The sequence below is a fragment of the Oryzias latipes genome, chromosome 24 (assembly GCF_053564925.1).
Source record: "Oryzias latipes strain Hd-rR chromosome 24, Olatipes_Hd-rR_3.1".
NCBI classification, from domain to species: Eukaryota; Metazoa; Chordata; class Actinopteri; order Beloniformes; family Adrianichthyidae; genus Oryzias; species Oryzias latipes.
The window spans coordinates 16,758,833-16,782,023 of record NC_136260.1 but is presented as its reverse complement, the minus strand read 5'-3'; the positions used below and the strand labels follow the sequence as shown (position 1 = coordinate 16,782,023).

The 23,191-nt window shown below is 40.7% G+C and overlaps 1 protein-coding gene across 20 annotated transcripts in view; it reads right to left on the bottom strand.

Moving 5' to 3' along the window:
• Positions 1–971: 971 nt before the first annotated feature.
• The window catches only part of sash1a (SAM and SH3 domain containing 1a), a 167,971-nt gene continuing 145,751 nt past the window's right edge, over positions 972–23,191 (bottom strand). For 5 of the 20 annotated variants that reach the window (XM_078942723.1, XM_078942725.1, XM_078942730.1 and 2 more), the window contains 12 exons: positions 21,534–21,672; positions 19,670–20,646; positions 16,641–16,715; positions 16,292–16,435; positions 14,645–14,777; positions 13,832–14,001; positions 12,872–13,081; positions 11,619–11,769; positions 10,715–10,843; positions 6,581–7,614; positions 5,269–5,400; positions 972–4,157 (listed from right to left, as the gene is read on the bottom strand). In XM_078942723.1, coding sequence (XP_078798849.1) covers positions 3,897–4,157; positions 5,269–5,400; positions 6,581–7,614; positions 10,715–10,843; positions 11,619–11,769; positions 12,872–13,081; positions 13,832–14,001; positions 14,645–14,777; positions 16,292–16,435; positions 16,641–16,715; positions 19,670–20,646; positions 21,534–21,672 — 3,555 coding nt within the window. In that variant the 3' untranslated portion in view covers positions 972–3,896. Of the gene's footprint in view, positions 4,158–5,268; positions 5,401–6,580; positions 7,615–8,994; positions 10,445–10,714; positions 10,844–11,618; positions 11,770–12,871; positions 13,082–13,831; positions 14,002–14,644; positions 14,778–16,291; positions 16,436–16,640; positions 16,716–19,669; positions 20,647–21,533; positions 21,673–23,191 lie in introns of those variants that run through there. The other 15 variants (XM_011491627.4, XM_020714609.3, XM_023953248.2 and 12 more) reach the window with 5 other exon arrangements.

Below are 23,191 nucleotides of genomic sequence, written 5' to 3'. Positions count from 1 at the left end.
GCCCACATTCCTAATATTTTCATAACGTATTTTATATCACATCTTTGAATTAGCTCGAGCCAACGATTCACATATTACATTTTCACAATATTCTGGTATAATATGTGCAACAACAGGGAAATGCCAGTTTTGCAAGTTTGCCACTAACGCTGTTTAAAATTGAAACATGTCCCCACTAGTACAGGTTCCCACCAATGATCGAGGAGTTGGGAGGCTATAGTGTAATCCTAAAATTTGTTGCTTTTATTTTTGGAAAATTCATTTAGGCAGCCTTTTCCCAAGGTCAGCAAAGCTTCAGTTGTGGTTGTAGATTGAACTTGGAGGAGTTTGTTATAAATTTTGTTAGGATTGTTTGAACAAAAGTTTTCTTTTCCAAAATTGTGGGAAAATGTAAAAATCGCCAAATTCCACACTTGGCAACAAAAGAAATGGCCGTCAAACTGTAATAATTGTAAAACTTCCTCTGGATCTCCCTGACATTCATGTCTTTGTTTTGGAGGTTTCTCCCGCTATGAGGTCAGCCCTTTTTTGGGGGGGGGTGGAGGTGGGGGGTGTTGTCCACATGCCAAAAAATTCATTTTCAGCAGGAAGCTGCCTACAAGTTTGTGGTGGGGGCAAAATTTCCGTTCAAAAGGCGCAGAAAAGAAAGAATTGAGAAAAGAAAAATCTGGTCCTTGCAGTCCAGGACTGCGAATCAAAAACCAAATGTGACTTTTAAAGATCAGACTACAGATAAACCATTGTTACTAAATTTTTATAAACACATTGTTTTAAGTCTACGTATAAAATAACATGTTGGACTGGTCAGTTGTAATTAAGTTAAACTGTTTTCCTCGCAGTTCTGCAGATTCTTCATATTTATTTTTAACTTATAATCATTCCCTGGCTGGTTGGGGAAAAATGCAGCTGACCACATCTTTCTATTCCTGCATGCATGCGTTTTGTCTACCCAACAGAAAATCACGGGAAGGTTTCTGTCAACAAACAGTTTTTTATTATTTTTCAGAATGACAATTCTTTATGAACATTATCTTTGTTTCAATACGCAAGTAAATCTGTATGGACAATCATTAGGTAGATGAAAACCAAATAAAATAATTTGTACACATATCTTACAATACATACTGTAATTCCTTACTGACTAAAGCAATATGCAGGAAGGTATTGCTATTATAGTACAGCTAATTACAGTTGATATGCAAAAAAAAAAGGCAAAAATAAGTTATTTAAATATCAATTACATATATATAATGTGCAACAATAGTTAAACATTCCATATATGTAATTAAAAGTTTGCTTTTAAGGGCTGCAAAAAACACTGGAAGTGGAGATTAACTCATGGTCGTTAAACATTGAATTTGGAAGTAAAATCTGAAAGGAAACCTATCAAAACCTTTTTACCGTCTAATATAAAATGCAAAATTTCTAGAACTTTTTGCCAATTTTCCCGATAAACCTGCTAGATTCACCGTCTAAAGTGCATTTACAGTGTCAGTATTTTCATTCTTCCCAGAACACTCATTGGGTTAATTGTTAAATGAGAACCCAAGTTTCTATGTTTTCAAAGCACCACTTTGATTGAAGAGAAAAGGCATCAAATCTATAAATCAAGTGTCCACTGCAAAAAAACAACAACAACACAATAACATTTTAGTACAAACAATCAAATTTGAAACATAAAAGAAAGAGAATCAGAAACTCATCAAATCTGGGTGAGGAAGATCAAATCAAAATAAAAGAAAAAAAACAAGCCCAGATTCCAGTTACTGATCATTCTTGTAGTTTCTGTAAGGTCAACGTTTCCCTGAAATTCAAGATTTGTTGCTTTACAAGGACATCAACTTTATACAAATGTGTCTGTTTGCTTTTAACAGTTTCTTTCTGTCCAATTTGTAACAGAATTATTTTGGAAGCCTAAAAAATGCTTTCAAATAGCTTATTATTTAGAACTATCTACCAGAAATGATAATAAACTATGGTCACATATGCCAAAATGCCACCACATGGCGGCTTAAATGTAGATCATTCAGCAAAATCGACAGGTGGCTGAGCGTGGCATTTGTAATCGGGAGGCAGCAGTGGCATTATTACATGCTCCGTGGTGGCAGCCGAAGTTATAAGAAAAAGTTCAAATGAAAAGGCGACCAGACGATTTTTACATTGGGCAGTGGCTGCCTAGGCACATTTGGAGGTCACATGATGGAGGGTCTCCAAGTTTTCCCAAATCGTCTAATGATCGGCCGAATTCAGACTGCCACCCCTCAGCCCCCCTGCTGCCGTCCCACTGCCTCCGTCCAATTGTTAGAAATCATACGGCGAGGGCACTGGCGATGACCGGTCCACAATGGGTCCAAATGGGGAAACTGCACAAAACTCATCAAGGCGACTCAGAGACCTGCATATTGATGAGTTGGAAATAATGCTTGGTAAAAAAGGCACATTGTCTAACAAATGTGTAAATTGACAAGATTATAATAATGTCTGCTCAAAATCGGAGGTGTGAATGACCAGTGGTACAGAATGGCTCGCTTTTTATACACCCCTGGCTACAGGGAAGCTGGCGGCACTTGCTATGGATGGCCATCATCTGAAGACATTTACACATTGTCCAGAATGACAGCAATCCGGCTGCCACCGCCCTGAGGCCGCCAAATTTTGTATAGACATCATCCCCGCCTGACTGACTGCCTCAGACTCCATCAGGCGGCGGAAGCTAACCTTAAAGATTCTGTCGATGCCTCCCAATCGCACGGTGGCAGTTGTATATGTGACCGTAGCATTATTTATTGACTTTAGCAAAATTTAAAAAAAACAGATGTTTTTCTAGGACAGTTTCTGCAGTGTGGCAGGAGTTAAAAAATTAAATTTAAAGCTTGATTTTCTTCATGTATGTCCTCCATCATCTCAAAAAAGCCACAAGAACGTGTTCAAATGACCAAAAACAGGATTTTTATTGGTGGGTGTCTTCAAAAAAAAAAAATAAAGTCAGAAATGAGCATTTAAATGTCTTTGAAGAATTATTTTGTTTCCACTGTCTTCGATTTTACTTGTGGGCTTCACTAAAATGAGCCGCAGTGACTATAGAAACTGAAATGATCAACTTAAATCTCAAAAACAATTAAATAAAGGGACTTTTCTTTCCATCGGAACTCCAAACGACACCCTTTTCTTGTAGCTTTTCTTCCTAAACGCTAAGGCATCTCAAATGTCCTTTGTTTGTCCGGGGAATGTAAAGGTTCAGTAACAGCTGATTGTGGTTACATCAGAAGGAAAACATTTCGGTGTATCAGAGCGAGCCGTGCGATATTCTGTCAAATACAGTCAAATGGGAAATATAAAAAGGTGAGTTTGCTTCCAGACAGACCTCATCATGTAGATCAGTTGAAAATTAAAAATGTGCTTTCAGCTATATTACAGATACAAAATAAAGCGCCCTCAAAATCACCTGGTATTTGTTGTTTGGTGATAAAAAGTCCATCAAACGTTGATTAGAAGTCCAGTTGCTTTTCTCAAGAGACAAAAAAAAACAAACGCCGCTCTTGTGCTGCCTGGAAGGTATACAACCTCTTTCTGGATTAAAAAAACAAAACACATCCGTCCTACAAAAGAGTGTGCTATCTTTCTTGAAAGCAGATCTAAGACGTTTGGAGCATCTTCAGAGCAGAAGCTGTCCCATTGAGAGAGTGTCTTCATTTTTTCTTTTTTTTAAAGGCATCTTGATACTTTTGTGGCTGTTGGGAGAAACTCCTCAATGCCGTAAACATGTAGAAAAAGTCAGGTGGACAAAAAGTCACGGAGCCAAACAGCTTGTGATCATTTTCTTGTGGTCCTGTGCTCACACATGCGACCATCAACTGTTTGGGTGAAACAGACTAGAGAGATGATTCCACCACTTTTTAAGAGCGCACCTCCCTGTGTGCATGTATCAGTCGAGCCTCACTGACCAGACGGCGTGCGTGTCTTTCGTCCCGCACGCCAGCCTCCTTCACACTGCTCTCAGTTAACAAGGCCGCCCTGCTCAACGTGTTGACGCCTGCCGCCGACAGAGATGAAGCATACATGGGCAGACCGATGGAGATGAGCCAATCGGAGACCGTGCTGATGTTTCCCAAAGACGCGGGCTTCCGGCACATCTCTGTCAAACCTCCGGAGGGGATCTGAGACATGAAACAATAGAAACCAATCAGCTTTCAATGTTTTCTAATGGTTATTGCCCTCTTTTGATGTAAACTACATAGCAAATCACATAAATGGTACTTAAACCAACATGAATTCAGCTTTCGATCTGTACCATCTATGCTTTTATTCCTCTTTACCATCCTCTCATCACTTGTGTAATTTCTTTATCATTCAAAATCTATTCCTTATCACATTTCTCATCCATTAATTCATGCTTTCTTCTAACTTGTGTTTTTTCCATTTCCAGTCAACCTTTTTCTTGACTTGAGTTACTGTCTCAGTCTGCAGTCAAAGGAAACAGATTAAGATGAATTTCATTTTTGTATTCATTCAGACAATTTTTTTCATTCAAATTTTCAACCTTTTTTTATTACTATGGCATGGTTCTTTTTAGTGAAAAATTCCTGGTTTAACATCTACCAGTAGGAAACAAAAAAGTTCTTAAGCCAACATTTCAGACATAATAAAAGTTAGAGAAGTTACCATGCCTGTATTTGTTGTGTGTGGTCTTGGGGTGTAGTTGTCATGTTGAAGTCTCATAATCTGTCACACCTAGGCGTGTGAAATTTGTTCTCCGCATTTGACCCATCCCCTGGGGGAGCGGTGAGCTGCAGACACAGCCGCGGTCGGGAACCATTTGGTGGACTAACCCCCCAATCCAACCGCTTAATGCTGAGTGTCAAGCAGGGCACTGGGTCCCATTTTTAGAGTCTTTGCTATGACCCGGCCTGGATTTGAAATGTGAACCTTCCAGTCACAGGGCGGACACTCTACCACAAGGCCACTGAGCTGGTTTATGGAAGGGAGGGAGGGAGGGCAAATGGGTTGGCTGGTTTTCATTTTAATATTTCATTTTCTTTTTTTTTACTATAAAACACTTTGAGCTGCGTGGCATGAAAAGTGTTTTTTTTTTACAAACAAAGTTTGATTTGATTCAGATAACCAGACACTGATTGGATTCCACTTGTTTTTTTAAATAATGGCACCAGATACTGCTGCGAGTTTTCCTATTAAAAATCGTCTGAAAAGTTCAACATTTTTCCACCGTGTTCTGTAAAAAGCCCTCCCCTGAAAATGTTGCCGTCTTACCGCCATGCGATGCTGTTTTCTGAGCTCTTTGACTCTGAGCTGGTCCAGCAGGGGGGCCACATCTTTGACAGGCTGCTCCAGGTCCTCAGAGTAGCGCTGTACCAGCAATTGGGGGATGCCGCATCTGCCGTGCTGGATGTCGGAAATGGCGAGACATGGGGATGGTTGCGCAGTCACACGAGCACATAGGAAGACATTTCAGCAGAGAAAAAAGATGAGACGTAAAGACCAGAGGCCAGTGTCTGAACGTAAAAAAAGACGCAGAATAAAAACTCAAACTTTAAATTACATATCAGTTGTTCCTCCTACTTGGGGATCATAATGTTTAATGATGACACATTTCTCATGTCTACGGTTATTCATCTATGAAAGACTCAAAAGCAGCAGTGCACTGTTGTGGTCTTCTGCTCTACTTCAGAGAGTGTGGCAGCCACAGGGGCTCCACCAATTTTTTTTTTTTTTTTTTGTAGGAGAGTTTATGACCCTGCCTGCCTTCAATAAGATCCAGTTCATAAACTTAACAGTCTGAACCGCATCATAGTTAGACTGAAGCCGCAGTCTTTCCTCCTCAGCACCAGGCAGTGTATTTATTATTGCGCATTCACATTTATGCCCACACTCACAAATGAATTTGCAGACATATAAAACAGCATCTGTGCACAACATGAAACACACAGTTTTTCCTAACTTTATTTGTGTCTACTTTTAAACTAAATGAGTTATAAAACCTGGTGCTGATGTTTTGGGCACAATCAAAGAATCATTTGGAGCTAAATGGAGTCTGTTGTCAGATAAATATGGCTCTGAGGTGGAGATCTGGAGTCACTGCAGATCTTTTTTTTTTAAGTTTTCAGATGGAACTTAAAATGTTCCAGTAATTCTACAATTAAAATATGATTCTGCAAGATTGAAGATCCACTCGGCGGAAATTTGTTACAAGAACATGTTTTTAACGTGTTCTTGTACCATTTTTCAGATGACAGAAAACAACTATAAAGAAAATAAAGCTTAAAGTTGCATTTTGAAAATGTCATTTGAAAAAAGCTTATTTGCTTCATAGAAAATATGCAGGAAGGCCTCTCTCAGTAACAGGGAGGGGAAGGGGGAGCGGGGTTGCTCCACACCAACAGTCCCGCCCACAACTAAGATGTAATAAACTCCTGCTGCTCTACAGAGACTATGTCCAAGAAAACGACATAGTTTATCGATTTTGCCCAAAAACAGCATAATCATAATTAAAAGACCACTGAATGCTTTTAAAATGGCTCAAAAGTTGATGGGAGTGGGTTTTTAAACCCCCTGCCTAACTAACCTTGTCAGAGTAAGGATCTTCAGTAAGGTCGATGCCCTCCGTCTGCAGTCGCTGCTCCAGGAGCGTCAGCAGGTCAGGACTCATCTTGGAATGGGAAGCCTTCCTCGTGATCGCCATTTTACCACCAAGATCTGAGACCCACGGAGGCTGCACTGCTGGAGGAGAGCCCGGCTCTTCTGGCATGGATGCCGAGGATGGGGCCGCACGTGGACTGGCCGGTGTGCTCGGGGTCTTGGCGGGCAGAGGAGGGGCAGTGAGAATGGGGCTGGGGCTGCGGATGATGGGGCTGCTGGGTTGTGAACGGTTAAGGAAGTGGGTGGGCGAGGCGGTGGGGGACGGCGTGGAGGGCAGGGAGAGAGGTGGGTGACGCAGGCCGTTTGCAAGTCTTTCTTTTGATTTTTTGGCAGGAACAGGGGGTGGGATGGGGGGCTTTTTGGGATGAGTCCTGATGATTCGCTCCCCACTTATGCTGGAATCAGGCGGACTGGCAGCTGAACTTAGGAGAGGCTCTGGAGGGCTTGAGGCTTCCGAGCAAGGGGAGCGCAGCTGTAGTTGAGAGGGTATGGAAGGTCGGTGTGCTTTTCCCTTTGGACTCAATGTTGGAGTCCCACTTTGGCTTGGGGAACTCCCCTCCCTGCAGTCCTTGATGGGACTGTTGTTGCCTGATTTAGTCCCTTCCTTGTCAGATTTAAGCATCAGACTGAGATCACCTTTTGGTTTACAGGAATCCTCCAAATGCAGATCTCCCAAAGAGTGGGAACGCTTCCAGGTCCCAGTCTGCTGTATAGGACCATCAAGGTCCTCACAGCTGCGACTGGCCGGGATCGGCCGCTGTCTTTGGGCTTTGCGCAGCCCCAGCAAGTTGAAGCCTTTCAGGGAGGGTTTGATAAAGAAGCTTTTAGGGAACTTGGGCCGTTGGTTTTTGCCATTCTGCTGGAGAGTCTCTGTTGAAATGGTAATGGGCAGAGTTGGGTAGTTTGGAGACTGAAGTCCAGTGGAAGAACGGCCGGAGCGGGAGGCCTTCTTGTTTTTACCTGTAAAATACGAGTTTTCACTTTAAAAAAAAAGTCTAATATTATCAGAAAATAGCTTTCTTGATAGTAAATTGTAGAAAAATAATCATGAATACAGTTTATACTTTTCATACTTTTTCCTTAAACTTTGCCAAAACATGAAGGATGAAATTCCATGATACGACACAAATTCCTACAATGTGAATATTATCTGATATTATTAATTATTTTGTATTGTAGCATTTAGATAAAAAGAATTCCAGATGGGCCTTTTCTCTGAAAAATTTGGGATTCACTAGATAAGCTTGTTAGAACTTGTAGCCTTTCTGACTGAAATGTTTTTTTTGGAAGCAGGAATTCCACACAAATGTGTGTGGATGGAAAGAATGGAGGAAAGGATGAAAGAACTTACCGTTTATCCTTCAGCTTACAGAGCAAAACGGATGAAATAAAGCAGAGCCACAGACTGCAGTATGGGTTGAAAGATTTTAAAAAGGTGGTGGGACAAATATGAATAGTACTAATGAAATGTTTATAAGTAGATCTTTAGATCTTTTATTCATAACCTACAAATTCTAACCAAAATTATGAGAAAAAAAAAATACGGCAAGTTGGCCTTGTTTTAAATTGGCTTCTGGTATAGCAGAGTTCATGCCAGAATATCAAATGTAATTTTTTAATATGTAGGTGTGGTTATTATAATTGAAATTGTTTTTACCTGGGGTATGCATTACTGCCAGAATCAATTTTGTTTACCGATTATAAACATTTTTCACAAAACTGATGGAAAAAAATAATAAAACAAAATAAGATAAAATAAAAGATAGAATAAAATGAAAAAAGGAATACAAAAAAATACAAATATAATAAGTAAAATAAAATAAAATAAAGATATAATTATAGTTTTTACAGAAAAGCAGTTTTGCTTGAAATTGCCATTAGGAAAAATGAATATATACATTTTATGAGGAGATAGAGAAAGATTGATTTAAATTATCTTCTTTTATTTTGCCCCGGTTTCCCTTTATTTTTAATTAAAAAAGAAAAGAAAAACTTGAGTATTAAATCAAGATAATGGATTTGATGAAATGAGAAAGATTTTGCTAAATCTATTAGCAAGAATAAGACGTGTTAAAAGTTTATTGATCAAAGGTGTAGCTTTTCAGGGCTCCACAGCCGCTTTTTTTGGTCTGCGTTTTAAAAAAGAAACACATTTAGGAATTTGTAAGAACTCCATTGACGTGTTCAGACAGCAAAGCTGTGGAATCCTGAATCTGCCAAAAAAAATACAGAATGCTTATGATAAATTAGGAAACTACTGTAGGAACATTTTAGTGCAATGAAATAAAGAACGGAAAGAAAGAGAACATGGAGGAAAAAAAGCAAGCAGAAAAAGAGTCATTTTTTATTATTTAAGAGAGCCAATTTTTATTGCACAACTTATATTTCCACAGGGGCAGACTGCATGTGCACCACTGTGGAAACCCGTTACACAGACAAAAAGAAACCAGCAGTTTGTCAGAGAACGTACAGATAAAGAAAACAAGACAAAGCAGTGATTTATGAGTTATGAAGCTGTTAAAAGAAGGCTGTGACAGAAAGATGGTGTCTGCAGAGGAAGTACAGTCTCAAAAAGTCTGCAGAAAAATCAGTCCAACAGAGGAGGATCTGCCTCACGCTCTGCACACCGTTTCACACAACTTAGGCACATATACTGTATGATTGTGCAACATAGTCTCTAAAACCAGTAAAAACTGACATTGAAAAGCTCAACAAATGAAACTCATCTGTTACCCAACTTAACACTGTTGCTAGTTTTTATGAAACAATAGAAGCACCACTGCAAGAAAACCACAAGCATGAACTACGCTTAAAGTTGCTTCTTCTTGTTACAATGCCACATTCTGAAATCATCCTTCCATCTTTGATTCCTGCTTAATGCTGTGCAGGGTCGCTGGATTGCTGGAGCCTACCCCAGCTACTCCCAGTGAAGGCTGGGTAGACCGTGAACAGTCCGCCAGTCTGTTGCAGGGCCAAACACACACACACACACTCCTAAAGGAACAATTTAGAGTCACCAATCAACCTATGAGGCATGTGTTTTTGGACCGTGGTAGCTGAAGTTCCTGGAGAAAACCTTAGTGGATAACATGCACACTTCACACAGAAAGGACCCTTTTGGGATTCGAACCAGGGCCTTGTGGCAGTGAAGTGACACACCTGATTTACACGGGTCTGTCTGGAGTGCTTCTCCATTATATTTAATGATCGTCAGTTAGTTTACATAGTCTCTGTTGCGCTTTACGGTTCGTCCCCCCGGCTTCCAGTGGAGTGGTTTGTCCTGCCACCCATGCAATCAACGTCCAAGACTATTTTTAACGTTTCTCCATTTTTGACTGCGGAATCAGCACGTCAGAGGACTGGAAATAAAACTGATGCATAAAGCCTGAGCTGCAGAGGGACGGATGTCAGACGCAGGCATGACAGAGGCAATGCAAACATTCCAATTGATTCATTAATTTATTTTTCTATCAACATAATAGAGATGCACTGCAGTGTAAACCAGGCTACAGAGCTAACCAGTTGGGCTGAAACATTTAACAGAAAAACTCTCTGAGCTCACATTCATCTTCCTGACCTCTATTAGTGGAGCTTGAACCCTCAAGTGGACCAGCAGGAAATCCATGCCCACAACAGGGCAGCGAGTTTGTTCTCATCAGAACAGTTCTGTGCATTGGGAAAAGTCTCTCCCTCTGTGCTCCTAAAATGGGGGGGTGGACTAGGCTTAGGGGTCTGGGGCCTGCCTCCATCTCAGTTACAACAGGCCTTTGGCACTGACAGCACAGAAAGCCTAAAGAATGGAAAGAGTGGTGAGGAGAGTGAAAGCAAAGTTTTGAAGTATCTGAAGCGATGAAGAGTTTGTTCTCTAAAGCCGGCACATTAGAAGATAGTGATGAGCACCGTAGGCAGCACATGAAGAAACACCCATCCCAGGAAAACTGGGATGGGTGTTAGAGGCATGGCAAGTGTGGGGGAAAAAACAGTCACTGTGATCAGGAGGATAAGCTACTTTGAGAGGAGGTTGAGTGAGATGGCCAAGGCTAAGCAAATCAATCTTTACCATTCTCCAGATTCTCATTGCTCTCATAGCAGCCGGAGTCCCGTGGAGAGTCTCCCACCAGGCCTCGACCCTCCGACAACAGCTTCTCCTGGGACCCGGTTAGGCCACTGCGCTCTGGATCGCTGCTGCCTGATAAATACATTTGGAATAATTCAACTTTATTTATAAAAAGCTGTTGTCATGGTTTGAGCAGCTCACTAAAACTATCACAGGCACAAATACATAGACAGGCCATCTGTTTTTAACTGTAAAATTTCATGTTGGAATGATTTTTCATGTAAAAAAAAAAAAGCATTTTAATTTATTTTTTATAAACCATCCCAGTTTCATCATCAGAACATAGAGGATTCATAAACCGTCTTCGCAAATGTTCATATTTATTAGGTTTTCACATCATCTTTGCAGTTAAAAAAAGTGAGCATTTAGAATAGTATTCAGAAAGGAATTTGGACGTAACTCATTATAATAAATCTGACAGATATGGACAATAAAGTTTAAAAAAAAACCTCAGTATGTAAAACGTTGAAAAAAACACCCTTTATCTCCTCAGAATTAGTTGAAACATTTTAAACAAGGGAAAAGAACAGTAACTTTGACCCTTTAAGAGCAAAATTTTGATTCTACAGCCCCTGTTGTTCCCTTCCCTATTGCTGAGAGCTCTCTGTTTTCACCCTCTCCCGCTAACTAACAGCCTCTCACACCCCCAACCCAACATTACCCGTGCAAATAAAATGGCGAGCGATATTGTCACAATCCAGCCATATTTGAGCCAGATGCAAACTTGAACAAGGAAAACAATGACGTACACGGATCTAGTCACAAACACGCTATTTTTCTAAAACCACTTTCTTAGTCCAGATATTGTGCTGAGTAGAGGGGCCTGTGCAGGAATGTGTTTACTTACTGTCGTATTCCTGCAGAAGCTCAACGGCGGTGAGCAGCATGGCTCTGTGCTGGGGATCTTTGATATTCAGCTCCTCCAAGTCCTCCTCTTCCAGCAGCTTGAAGGTGTCCAGGTCCTCGTAGCCGTTGAACAAGAAAGTGGGCATGTGCTCCTGAATAAACAAAAATGCATATTGGGGTAGGGAAAAAAAACACTTTGAGGTATGATTTAGCCAGCTTGCTGTGAAAGCAGCATCATGGGGAGGCCACCGCCTCTCATCCTGAACAAACTGACAAACAGGCATTGAAAAGCAAACAGTCAAACTCAACAGGAAAACAACTGGGTCTCGAGAAAATGTCAAACTAACCACGGCAGGAAATGCTGAGTGCACAAACAGGCACTGGCATTAAAGGAACAAATAAAAACTCTAGGAAATATTCTGCAAGAGTTTAAAGTCACCTGACACCGCCAGTCAAAACACAACTGCTCACACTATAGTTGATTAAAAAAAACAAACATCAATTATAGCTGTAGCCAAAAGTATGGAGCCGTTTCCTCTGCTGGATGATGGCAGACTAAACAAAAGGCCCACCAACGAACAGGGACTTCAGGCGCTGGCTCTTTCACCAAATATTTGGCTCTTTTGAGTCATTAAAAATTTCAAACATCCCCATCCAGTCCAAGGTTTTTTGAAAAAAAGGAAAAAAAAAAAAATCTCTTTTCAAATGTTTCCACACAGACATTCAAAATAAAAGACTTACCAGCTAGAATAATAGATCGTCTGAAAATGTGTCAAAGTTTTGGGAATATTAAATTAAGAATAAATTTTAAATAAAATATTGAATTTATAAAAAAAAAGCAACATAATCTGGTGCTTATTTTAGCTCAATTAGTACATTTCAAAATAAAATAAAACAATCAGAAATTAAAAATATTTTTTTAAGGCAATTTTAACTGTAAATTAATTTAAATTGTGTAAGATTTTGTGCGTTAAGTGTTTTTTTCTTCTTCAAGCAGTGATGGGTGAGATGAATTTAGCACCGATCCAGTTGTAACATGCGGTTGTGCAGCTGCTCTTTAATCTGCGGCCAAAGATAAAAACAGACATCTCTATTTGGAGAAGTGAGGCGTGTTGGCTGCATGAGTGGGAGGAGCCTAAAAGAGCTCTGGGAGTGAGGAGCTAAAAAAAAGAAGAATCTCAGACTTGTAGACCCTGTAACCACGTGGAATGACTTCATCTCTTCTTGTCTGCATGTTTGATAGCGTTAGTCTACCTTAAGGTTGATGCGCTCCAGCAGCTCCTCCACAGACGTGGGCTTGGGTGGTCGGCCCTTCCTCCTCCTCCTCACGGGCCGTTTGGGCTTCTCCTCTTCTTCGCTCAGCACATCAACGTAAATGAACTTGAAGGTTCCCACTTTGTTGTTGAGAAGGCCCATCCATGTTCCCATTGGTGGCTTACTGATGATGTCGATCACATCACCTCGCTGGAAAATCAGGGAAGAAAAATGATGCTACGTTCAAACAGAGCATGTGTCAAGCAGGGAGGGGCTTCTTTTTCTCCTGTTTACCAGCGCATGTACGCCACCTACAGTTGGAAGAGGCTTTGTGGTGTCTTGTGTCATATCATACCAGTCGGGCAAAAACCCCAATTTCTTTCTCCTTCATGATCAATTTTCAAACGGTTGGCATTTCCGACAATTAAAACAGACGCCAATCAAAGTTAGACCCGGTTTCCCTTTCAGCACATGTTTTTAATGGACGCATTGTACGCATAGTCTTAAAAATGTGCGTGGCTACACTTGAACACGGAAGTCATACCAAACACTTTCAAATTGGGGCCCAATGCCTCCCTGCTTGACACTCAGCATAAAGGGGTTGGATTGGGGGGAGGGGTTAAACCACCAACTAGTTCCCGAATGCAGAGAATAATTTTTGCACACCTAGGTAGGTGTGTAGAAGTTGGGCATAAACCTTAAAGGGCATAAACTTCCAATGAAAAGTCTTTGTAAACATGCCTGAATGCTGAAGCCCGAATTGCGCGTTTATGCACTTACGTTTACGCATGTTTCAAGCATAGGCCTAAAAAGGGCCTAGACTTCCAATGAAAAATCTCTGTAAATTTTTTACGTGCGTTCATACAGACTTTTCGTTGGAAGTGCCCACTTGAACCGAGCAACTTCCACTCTAATTTTTTATGTCCAACAGTGAAAAACAGAAGAATCACAGGTTTTAACCTTTAGTTTAAGGGAGTCGCTGTCGTACGGGCTGGGGGTGAAGTCTGTGTGGACTCGGGCGCGCCCACAGAACGGTCCTCGGTAGGGGGGCTCTTCATCATCTCCGTCTTCTGACTTCACACTCTCCCTGTTGCTGGCTGAGGAGTCAGTGGTGCTCACTGTCTGACCACCTGGACACAAACCAGAGAACCTCTACATGAGCTTGGTGGCACCAACTGCAAAAATGTTACTTCTATAAACAAATAGAATGTAGGTTTCCTAATACTATCCAACTCTGCCTTCATCAAAACATCCCTTTGTGGTGATTCTGTAATAAAATGCGTGTCTGGAGAAGCTTTACAGAGACAGGATGGACACAATAATCACTGGTTTTATATTTCCAGGCTCTTAATTTTTCCTCGTGTTTGAGTCACTCAGTGCAAAACATTAACAAAACCTCTTCCTGTTATGATTCCCTTCCAAGTTTGGAAAACCTCTTAAATGCATTCATCTTTAGATCACCCTGGGCTTTAGCCACCTTAACATTTCACAAACTGCAGTTGGATCAAAGTAAAATAGAACTCAGTTCAGAACTCCACAAGATCACAGGCTGGACAGGGCGTCTTCTCTCCAGATAATAATCATTTCTATACATTTAATGACAGACGCAAACAGCTAGTAGGAAGTTGAAAGCCTTAAACCCCAAGGGGACCCGGATTTTCATCCTAGAAAATTCCGGCATGCACAAGAAAGCAAAAATGTGAGCTTGATCAGTTAAAAAATATAAAACGTAGAAGTAAAATGTTCTCTTGAAGTTTTCGAGAATGATCTTACTCATTGAACTCTGTCCACTCAGTGAACTGCGCAGGCTCTCCACGGAGCCTCCAGCCTTCAGCTTGGGTTTTTCCAGAGAGTCCATGTCAGGCAAAGGGGACTGTGGAGAGCCGGGGGCTCCATCCTGAGTGGACTGAAAAGTGAAACAAAAAAGAAAATGGGATGAGCGAGTGTGAGAGAAAAGATTGATAGAGAAGGAAAATTGAGATGCACATAAGATTGATGTACATATCATGGTTCACCCTTTTGCAATCTCGCTGTTTTGCAGATGTTTTTAGTTCAATTTTACATGCTTTTTTTAAATTTACAGTGCATTGTGTTCTGCATCCTAATTGGTTAATAACAACTGTTAATCAATCTCCTCTGTGCTGTTTTTCTTGTATAGTACAGAATTTATTCAGTTTAGATTTAGTCTTTTGGAACTTTGGAGAGTTTAAATGGGAGAAAAGTGTGAAAATGTTAATGCCCGCCCGACAAAAGTGTATAAAGTGTGTTGTGAGGGGTTTTACAGCCTTAAAACATCTAAAATAATTGTAAAAAAAGAAGTTTATTACTGTGTAAATATAGTTTATTGCAGTTTATTGTTAGAAAAAAACTCATGCAATGAATGATAACCCACTGCAGAAGATACCAGTACTATTTTTATTATCTTCCTTCTCAAATAGGTATAAAAATAATTTTTAAAAATTCAGCAAGGAAGGTAAATAGAACAAAAAAATCCAAATGTGTCAAAGCATCTACATGTCTCTCTTGAAGTTAAACACCTTATAAATTCTCAAACATGTTTCTCTGATGTCCAAAAATTACAATTCCCTGCGGTTGTTCCACAAATCCAGCAGGGGGCACTGTGGTGTGATAACCAGCTAAAATATAAGGGATCATGTAAATAGGGTGCATTTGGAAAGTAAAAAACAAAAAACAAACAAAAAAAAAACACCCAACAGAGTGGTTCCGTTAACCCTTGCAGCCTTTTGACCAATCACTTAAAAATATTTAAAAACCATTTTATTTGTAAGCAAATGACAATAGATGAATAATCTGAGATTATTACCTTTCAAAAATGTACTGGGTAGAAGTACTAACAATACTGCATATAATATTCAAATTGATGAATTTTTGCTTAACTCTTAGATGTTTAGATGCACATTTGAGATGACAAATATGCATTCAAATCAGATAATTTAGAAAACTTAGTTCAGTGCATCTGCGACAGCTTTTTATCATTCACTTTTTTTAAATAAAAGCAATCCTGGAGGGAGACTTGCATCAGTGCATGAGCTCAGCATGTAGCCCACACTCCACCCAACAGGCCAAAGAGGGAAGGGCAGACACGGAAACCTGATGTGCTTTAGAAATCCCTGTTTATGCAGTAACCAACACAAATCCTCCCACCTACTAGCAGCCTCTGGACTGAACATTTTACTGTGCTCAACATCTGGAGGATTTCTTTTTTTCTTCACTTTGTAGGATAAACTCAAAATGCAAGAACCGTTTATGTATTTTTTATTTTAATATACATCTCTGGATCCTTTGCTCAGCCGGTCTTGTGTGTCCTTAAAGCCAGCCACACGTTATTTAATGTAGCCTGAACTCTCTATAAACACAGGACTAAGACTGGAACAGTGTCCAGCTGTGCTGATGTCCAACCTGCTCAGACAGGGAGCTGCTGTACTTCTTTGACATGCGCTTCCTCATCGTCTCTTTCACCGACTTGACTTTCTTGCCCAGCGAGATGCGAGACGTGGTGGGTGATTTGACCACTTCTCTGTATATTGCTTCCTGCTCTTTATTCTGTGGAAAAAAGAAACAGAGTGGACAGGTCAGGGGAGGAAAAAAACAAGATGAGGGGGGACAAGTCAGAAGCACAAGGAATCACAGGGCAAAAAGGGATCACAAAGACAATGGAGGACACTGAAGATTAAAGGTGATTTAATGCGACACGGGGGAGCGCAGCTCCTCCATGCTCCTTGAAATTGGGCGAGCCGCCAGCACTCACGTTGGCCTCGGAGCCTGCGTTGACCACATGCAGAGAACGGTTGGACAGGTCAAAGCCCCCGAAGCTGCATGTTCTCTGTGGGAGAACCAAAACACAGTCAAATGAGTCACACTAAGAAGGTCACGTTGGAGAAACCTTTCCGCCCACACACACCCACCCAGTATGCTCACAATGACTCATGCTTGGCATGACACAGGCAGCGGTTTGATTAATGTACATGGGTATATGGGTTGGATATAAGTGGGGGCATGATGTCACATGGGACTGTGGCCCGACATGATGTAACCAACTCTTTAATTTAACTCAGTGTTATAGCTCAATTTCAAGTGAGGGGGCTTTAATACTGCCGGCCCACAATGTGAATGAAAACAAATAGACTTCACGGACAAATATGTTTAACCCTTAGAAGTCTCTGAACGCGCCAGTGTGTTTGCTAACCACATCAACTGTTTTCAGTGACCCCGGCCCACCAGCAATACACTTGTCATTCAAAATTTAACGTTAAGGTTTCAAAAGGGTTTTGAGCTTTACATTTTTTTGGTATGAATTCAAACATAAGAGTTATGACACATTAAATCGTCCATTAAATTTAAATACATGAGCACCAGCAGCTAGTCATTTTTGGAGTTTTTCTGCATGTAAGTTCATATCAGCAGAATGTGGAGTCAGAAATAAATATTGAATGTACAGAAGTATTTTGACCAATTAGAAAAGGCATGTCCAAAGTCCGGCTCATGAGCCAATTTGGGCCTGCGTTCAAAATTTCAATTGGCCAAAAAGAAGAAAAATACATTTTCTAAGAACTGCAGTTTCTTCATTAATTTTGGTTACACTACATCACAAGCCATTGAGAACTTGTTGCAACGACCTGTGGATACTTTCTTTACGTTTTATTCTGATCTTCCATTAAGACATTCATAGATTCCCATTACAAAATGAAGTAGCTCATTTGCATTTACAGGACTGTTATCAAAGGAATGTAGGCCGATTGGTTAGCCCTCACACATTTTCACCTCGCCAAATCTAGCCCTCTTTGCAAAAGGTTTGGACACTCCTGACTTATAAAGATTTAGAAAAAAATTCTATTTGAGATCTTGAAACGGATGATGAGGTAGACAATAATTCTTACCGGGGAGAAGAGAAAAAAGTGCGTAATTTTTACACAATCAAAAAAATTATTGTACAAACACGGTTTTTCGCCTTTTCTTTTATACTACATGGTTCGCCAAATTTAACCGTACTTTGGTGTTAGATTACTTTGTCAATGGACGGAGCCAAACGACGTGAGAGTTGAGAATCTTTACTTAGAAACAGGTATATGGTTTTTTTTGTACACCAAACATAATCAAGAATTTTAGTTGTATTTCTGTAATGAAGTGTAAATTAAGCAGAATGAAAAATAAAGCGAAATTGTTGCATGTCTGTCCAAGTAGGTACACAATGAGCTCCAGTAGTGAATAATGAGAGCAGACAGTGGAGCAGAAGGTTTTTTTTAATTGTATTGAACTTATTTTTAATTGTTGAGGGTATTCAAACCTTTTGAAAATCTAATCTATACACTTTTCATCTTTGTTATCAAATTTTTGTGATTTTGTGCAGTACAAATTGGCAGAATTTACTAATCAGAATTGTGTTTTTTGTATAGTTACAGGCTCCTTATTAGATTTTTGGGTAATGTAGTAAAAAAATATAAGAAAAAATAAACTAGGTTGTACTAAAAAAAAAAAAAAAAAGGGATAAGCATTACCTAAATAAACCCATAAAGGTAATTATTAGAGCTATTTGTAAAGTAGTTCAAAATGGACCTGGACTTCTAAGGGTTAATACGATTTTGGAACTAAACAAATGTTTTTTTTTAACTTGCATTTCGGCCTGATTTTGAAGGCATTTATGAGAAATGCAAGAAGGGGAAGGCACATAAAAACACATCACTCACATAAACGGCTTCATGTGAGAAAACTTTAGACGCTACAAGCAAATATCATGTAGGACACAAAGGCAAACTATGGTTATCTTTGACTCAAACACACAAAAATGTTGAGACAGATATAAAAAGGCAGAAAAAACTTTCTTTTAAGCCGACCTTGAAAGATTGCATATTTAAAATGAATGTCCACAGCAATGTCAATGATGACGAGGACGTCTGGAGAAACGGGATGGCGATGTCTGAATGGAATGCACATGCACCCCGAAAAAGAATGTTTCTCAGAGATAACTACAAACATAAATAAACAATAATAAACCACGTCAGCGGAAAAAGGGTCGAAGACAAGCAAAAGAACCACAAAAAAAAAGTGGATTCAGAGAGCTTTAGGATGAGAGCGGCCTCCAGTGATTTCACCAGAACACAACAGGATTCAGGTACCTTCAAAGCTGCAGAATAACTCTTTAAACCCCCCTTCAAACCACTGCTGGAGCTCAGACACAAGAGATGGGGGAGCTTGATGGGGAAACTCTTTTCACGCTAGTTGTAACTGCAATATTACTGGTTACATTTACAATCCCTGCAGGATAGCTTCTTTCTTTGTCCTTCCCTTCTTTATTTTTCAGCCATAAAACATCAATTTTAAAATTGATAGGCATAAAGACAGTGAAGTCACTCTGTGATTTAATGATGCCACTCTCTGAAGATGTCTTTGAGGCGATGTGCGCTGCTCCGAGCTCGTGAAACTTCTACACCCGCGGGGATCTGTGCGAGCGCTCATGCTCCTTGGGGATCTGACATTTATAAAAAGGCACTTAAGAAACTTAACCAGCCAAGTGTGTCGCTGCATATTCCATATTCATTTTATCTTCAGCTAAAATCAAAGGTTGGAGGCAAAGACCTTCACTTAAAGGTCAGGGAAGATGACATTCCTCCAAGGGAAGCTCTATCAAAAGCAGGTATGGCAGCACTACTTATTTTTCTCTATTTCTGGTCTACATCTTTAAATCTCTTCTGTTTTTAACCGGAAGCTATTCTGGAACTTTGAGGTACCAACTCCTGCCCACACGCGGCGGTCGATTTGAACCTCGAGGTCCAAACTCACAGACTTCTGCTGGATGCGCAACAGCACACGCTTGGTGCAGCGGTCCACGCTGGCCGCCCACTTCCTGTCCACCTCACGGTCGTCCTCCAAAAGACAGCGCCGCTCAGCGCGGCTGAGGGTAACGGGGCGGACCAGCTGAGCCCAGTTGAGGTGACCGTACAGGCTCCGTTCTACCACATAGGTGATGTTGAGCTCACTGACCGCAGTTCGCCCGCGCAGCCGGCGAGAAGGGAACGCCCAGCCCCCTCCGCCACCCCCAAATACTTTTGATTTGGCTACATCGCAGTGGATAGGGGAGGAAGGGGTAACAGACATGGGGGAGATGGGGGACTTGGCGTTGCGCGAGCGCTGGTAGAGCAGGTGCTTGGTGGAGTATGCGTAGTTGGGGTCTGGTTTCCTTTGAGTCCAACCTCCCCGGTGCCGATTGGCAGCTTGATGTTTGGGGCTCCCTGGTGTGCCGTCTTCCAGAGAGATCAGAAGGCGGGACTGGGGGTGGGGTTTAGGGCGAGGTTTGGTGAGCCCATAGAAGGCATAGAGCGCCTCGTTGTTACTTACCCCGTGGGAGATGGAGCTCAGGGCCTTTCTCATCTCGCCATCTGTTGAGGAACGCGACAGCTTCCCCTCATCGTCCAATTCGCATGCATCGAGCTCCGAGAAGGAGGAGCCGCTGCCCGTGACGCCGGACACAGAGCCTCCAAGTGCGCTGGAGACAGCAGGGGTCCTCCTGGGGGGCCGGATGAGACCGTGGGTGCTGGAAGACTTGCTGAATGTTTTGACCAGCTTGTGCCCAGACCAGGTGTCCAAGCTGCTGGAGGAAGGGGAGGTGGTCAAGCTGTCTGCGTCTCCATCCAGGGAGAGCTGATCGTGAGCGAGCGACGGCAGAGAAGCCTCCTGGTGCAAGATGGGCTTCTTCAGCACCCCCGTGTACAGAGCGGTGCTGTCGTCACAGGTTAGGGGCAACTCCAGATTCAGAAAATCTATGATGGAGATTAAAAAATAAGATTTGCTTTTGACCCTACCACAGAGTTTTAGGGCCACCATAAATACATTCACGAGAATAATGTTGTAGGTTTATGAGAAAATAGTTATTTTTTACGAAAATAAAGTCCTGAAATTATGAAAAAAGTTGTGAACTTATGAGAAAAAAGTTGTAATTTTAGAAAAAAGTGGTAAATTAATAGGAAAAAGTCAGAGTTTAAGAGAAAAAAGTCAGAAAATGAGAAAAAACCCTTAAGTTCACAAGAATAAAGTTCCTACACATTTATGAGAAAAAAAAGTCACAATTTTACCAGAATGAAGTTGTAAAGTTATGAGAAAAAAATAGGTTTTCTTCTAGTAAAATTAAAACTTTTTTTTAAAATCATAACATTTTTGACATTTTCCAAAAACATCACGACTTTATTCAGCTAAATTCTTTTCATATTACAACTTTATTCTAGTAAAATTGTGACTTTATTTGTGTATATTTTCTGATACTTTTATCCTCATAATATTACAACTTTATTCCTTTAGGATTATGACTTTTTTGTAACATATTTTTATGACTCTACTCTTTTACATTTATAAAAAGTTTTTTTTTACATAATATGATTGTATTCTCATAATATGATTTTTTTCTCCTAATTTTACATCCTTATTATTATATAGTTTTATATGACTTTAAACTTGTAAATCTATTTTTTTTATGGTGGCTCTATTACTCTGTTGGAATCAAAAGTTGTACAGAACGTTTTCAGAGAAACTTAATAAAAAGTTCTTAAATGCATCACAGTACTATTAACTTTTTAATGAGATGCAGATGGAAGCAAAAACTCATCTGAGCTGTCAGACAGTGAGCGTATCTTTGTCACACTGAGTCACAAACCTTCAGGGGCATGTTTCTTGCCCTCCTCCACCTTGATGAGTTTTTTCCTAACTCGACGTGTCGAATTAACCAATTTGTGAAGCCGTTTGAACTTCACAGAGTCCTCTGATTGCTCATCGTCCGACTGCTCACGAGACTGCTGGGAGAGAAAACCATGAAAAAAAAAATGGATGACACACTTAAAAAAGGAAAGTCCTTTAATCTATAAAGGATGGAATCTAAAAAATAAAACAAATTTTCCAGCTCGGTACAACGACTACACCTTAATGTTAAAATATTTTAAAAAAAGATGAAGGTCTTTTTAGGACGTTAGTGAGGAGTGAAATGGAGGGGTGGAGGAATGGTGGCCCACTGCATTGTATGAGGTTCATGTTCCTGAAAAATGGCATTAAATGCATTTAACTGATATTATAGAATGACAAGAATGGCTCAAATCAACTGGAAAATGCTTTGTATACACCATAAAGTTGCTTTTTTTCCATTCGAAAATGCTCAAGGTCACACACTAACCCGCTGACACATTCAAGGCTTAGCTCTACCAAGTGAAAAACTGCTGACTTGACTTTTTGCACACACGTTGTTGGTCCAACAATCCGATAAAGTCAACCGACAACACAATGACAACTCATTCATTTCCTGCAGGCATCGCACACCCAACAACTTCAAAGTGGTTTATTTTTTCCAGTTTTTGTTGAAACAAAGCTCCAGCTGGTAAATTGACCTCCGCCATCTCGCTCTTAAATCCATCTCTCTGCCGTGTCCTCAGCTCAGGTCTGACAGTTAGTCTGATGAATCACTCTGCCTGCAGCTGGAAGGTTTGGGGCCAGACAGGAGTCTTATGATCCATTTTTGCACAAGTAACTGAAATGTGAGGAAAAACAAAACCTTCTGTTTGAGGAGAAATCAGACTGTGCAATTTCAGCTTAATCAAAAAGTTTAAAATCCATTGTTATTACCAGAGAGAACAAAACAAAACCCAAGTTTACCAAAAAGGGATAAGAAAACAGGCATCAAAGTGGGTATAAGGAACAAAGTTGCTTCTCCAAAAGCAGAAAAGCCATTTTTAGTCATCAAACGGATCGCTCCCAGTACTCCGAGCTGCAAACCCAAAGGTTTCTACGTTTCCGTTGCTGTTTTTTTTGTACAAAACAAACCATCAGTCTTTGTTATAACTTACCACCTCACTGCACCTCCTTCCTTTCTAAACTTTTAAGAACTGAAACAAAAACATCTGCAGTTCCACGAGCACATTCTCACGCAGATCCCCCTCTGAATGAGCATGTCTGCGTCGGAGCACACAATGGCAGATGTGCCTGTTGGTGAATTCAGCTCCCAGGAATGAGGGACTGTTTGGAAGTGCCGCGCTGCACAGCCAGCAGAGAAAAGGCGTGTTGTACTCAGAGAACAATCCCTGCGTTTGAGCCCCTCTGACCCTGCCTTGGCCCCCAAATCATTAATGACCGGCAGAGGAATGCGGGCTCAGATGGACCAAAACATAAAAGACAGCAGCTATGTACTGTGAGTTTCTGCACACGCATGCAAGCATGCACAAATGAGCAGAACCTACAGCTGTTCGCAGAACCGCTCACGAAAAGAGAAGTCGCAACAAGAAGGGATAACATCAGAGGCCTCAAACAGAGAAGGATTTTCCCTAATTC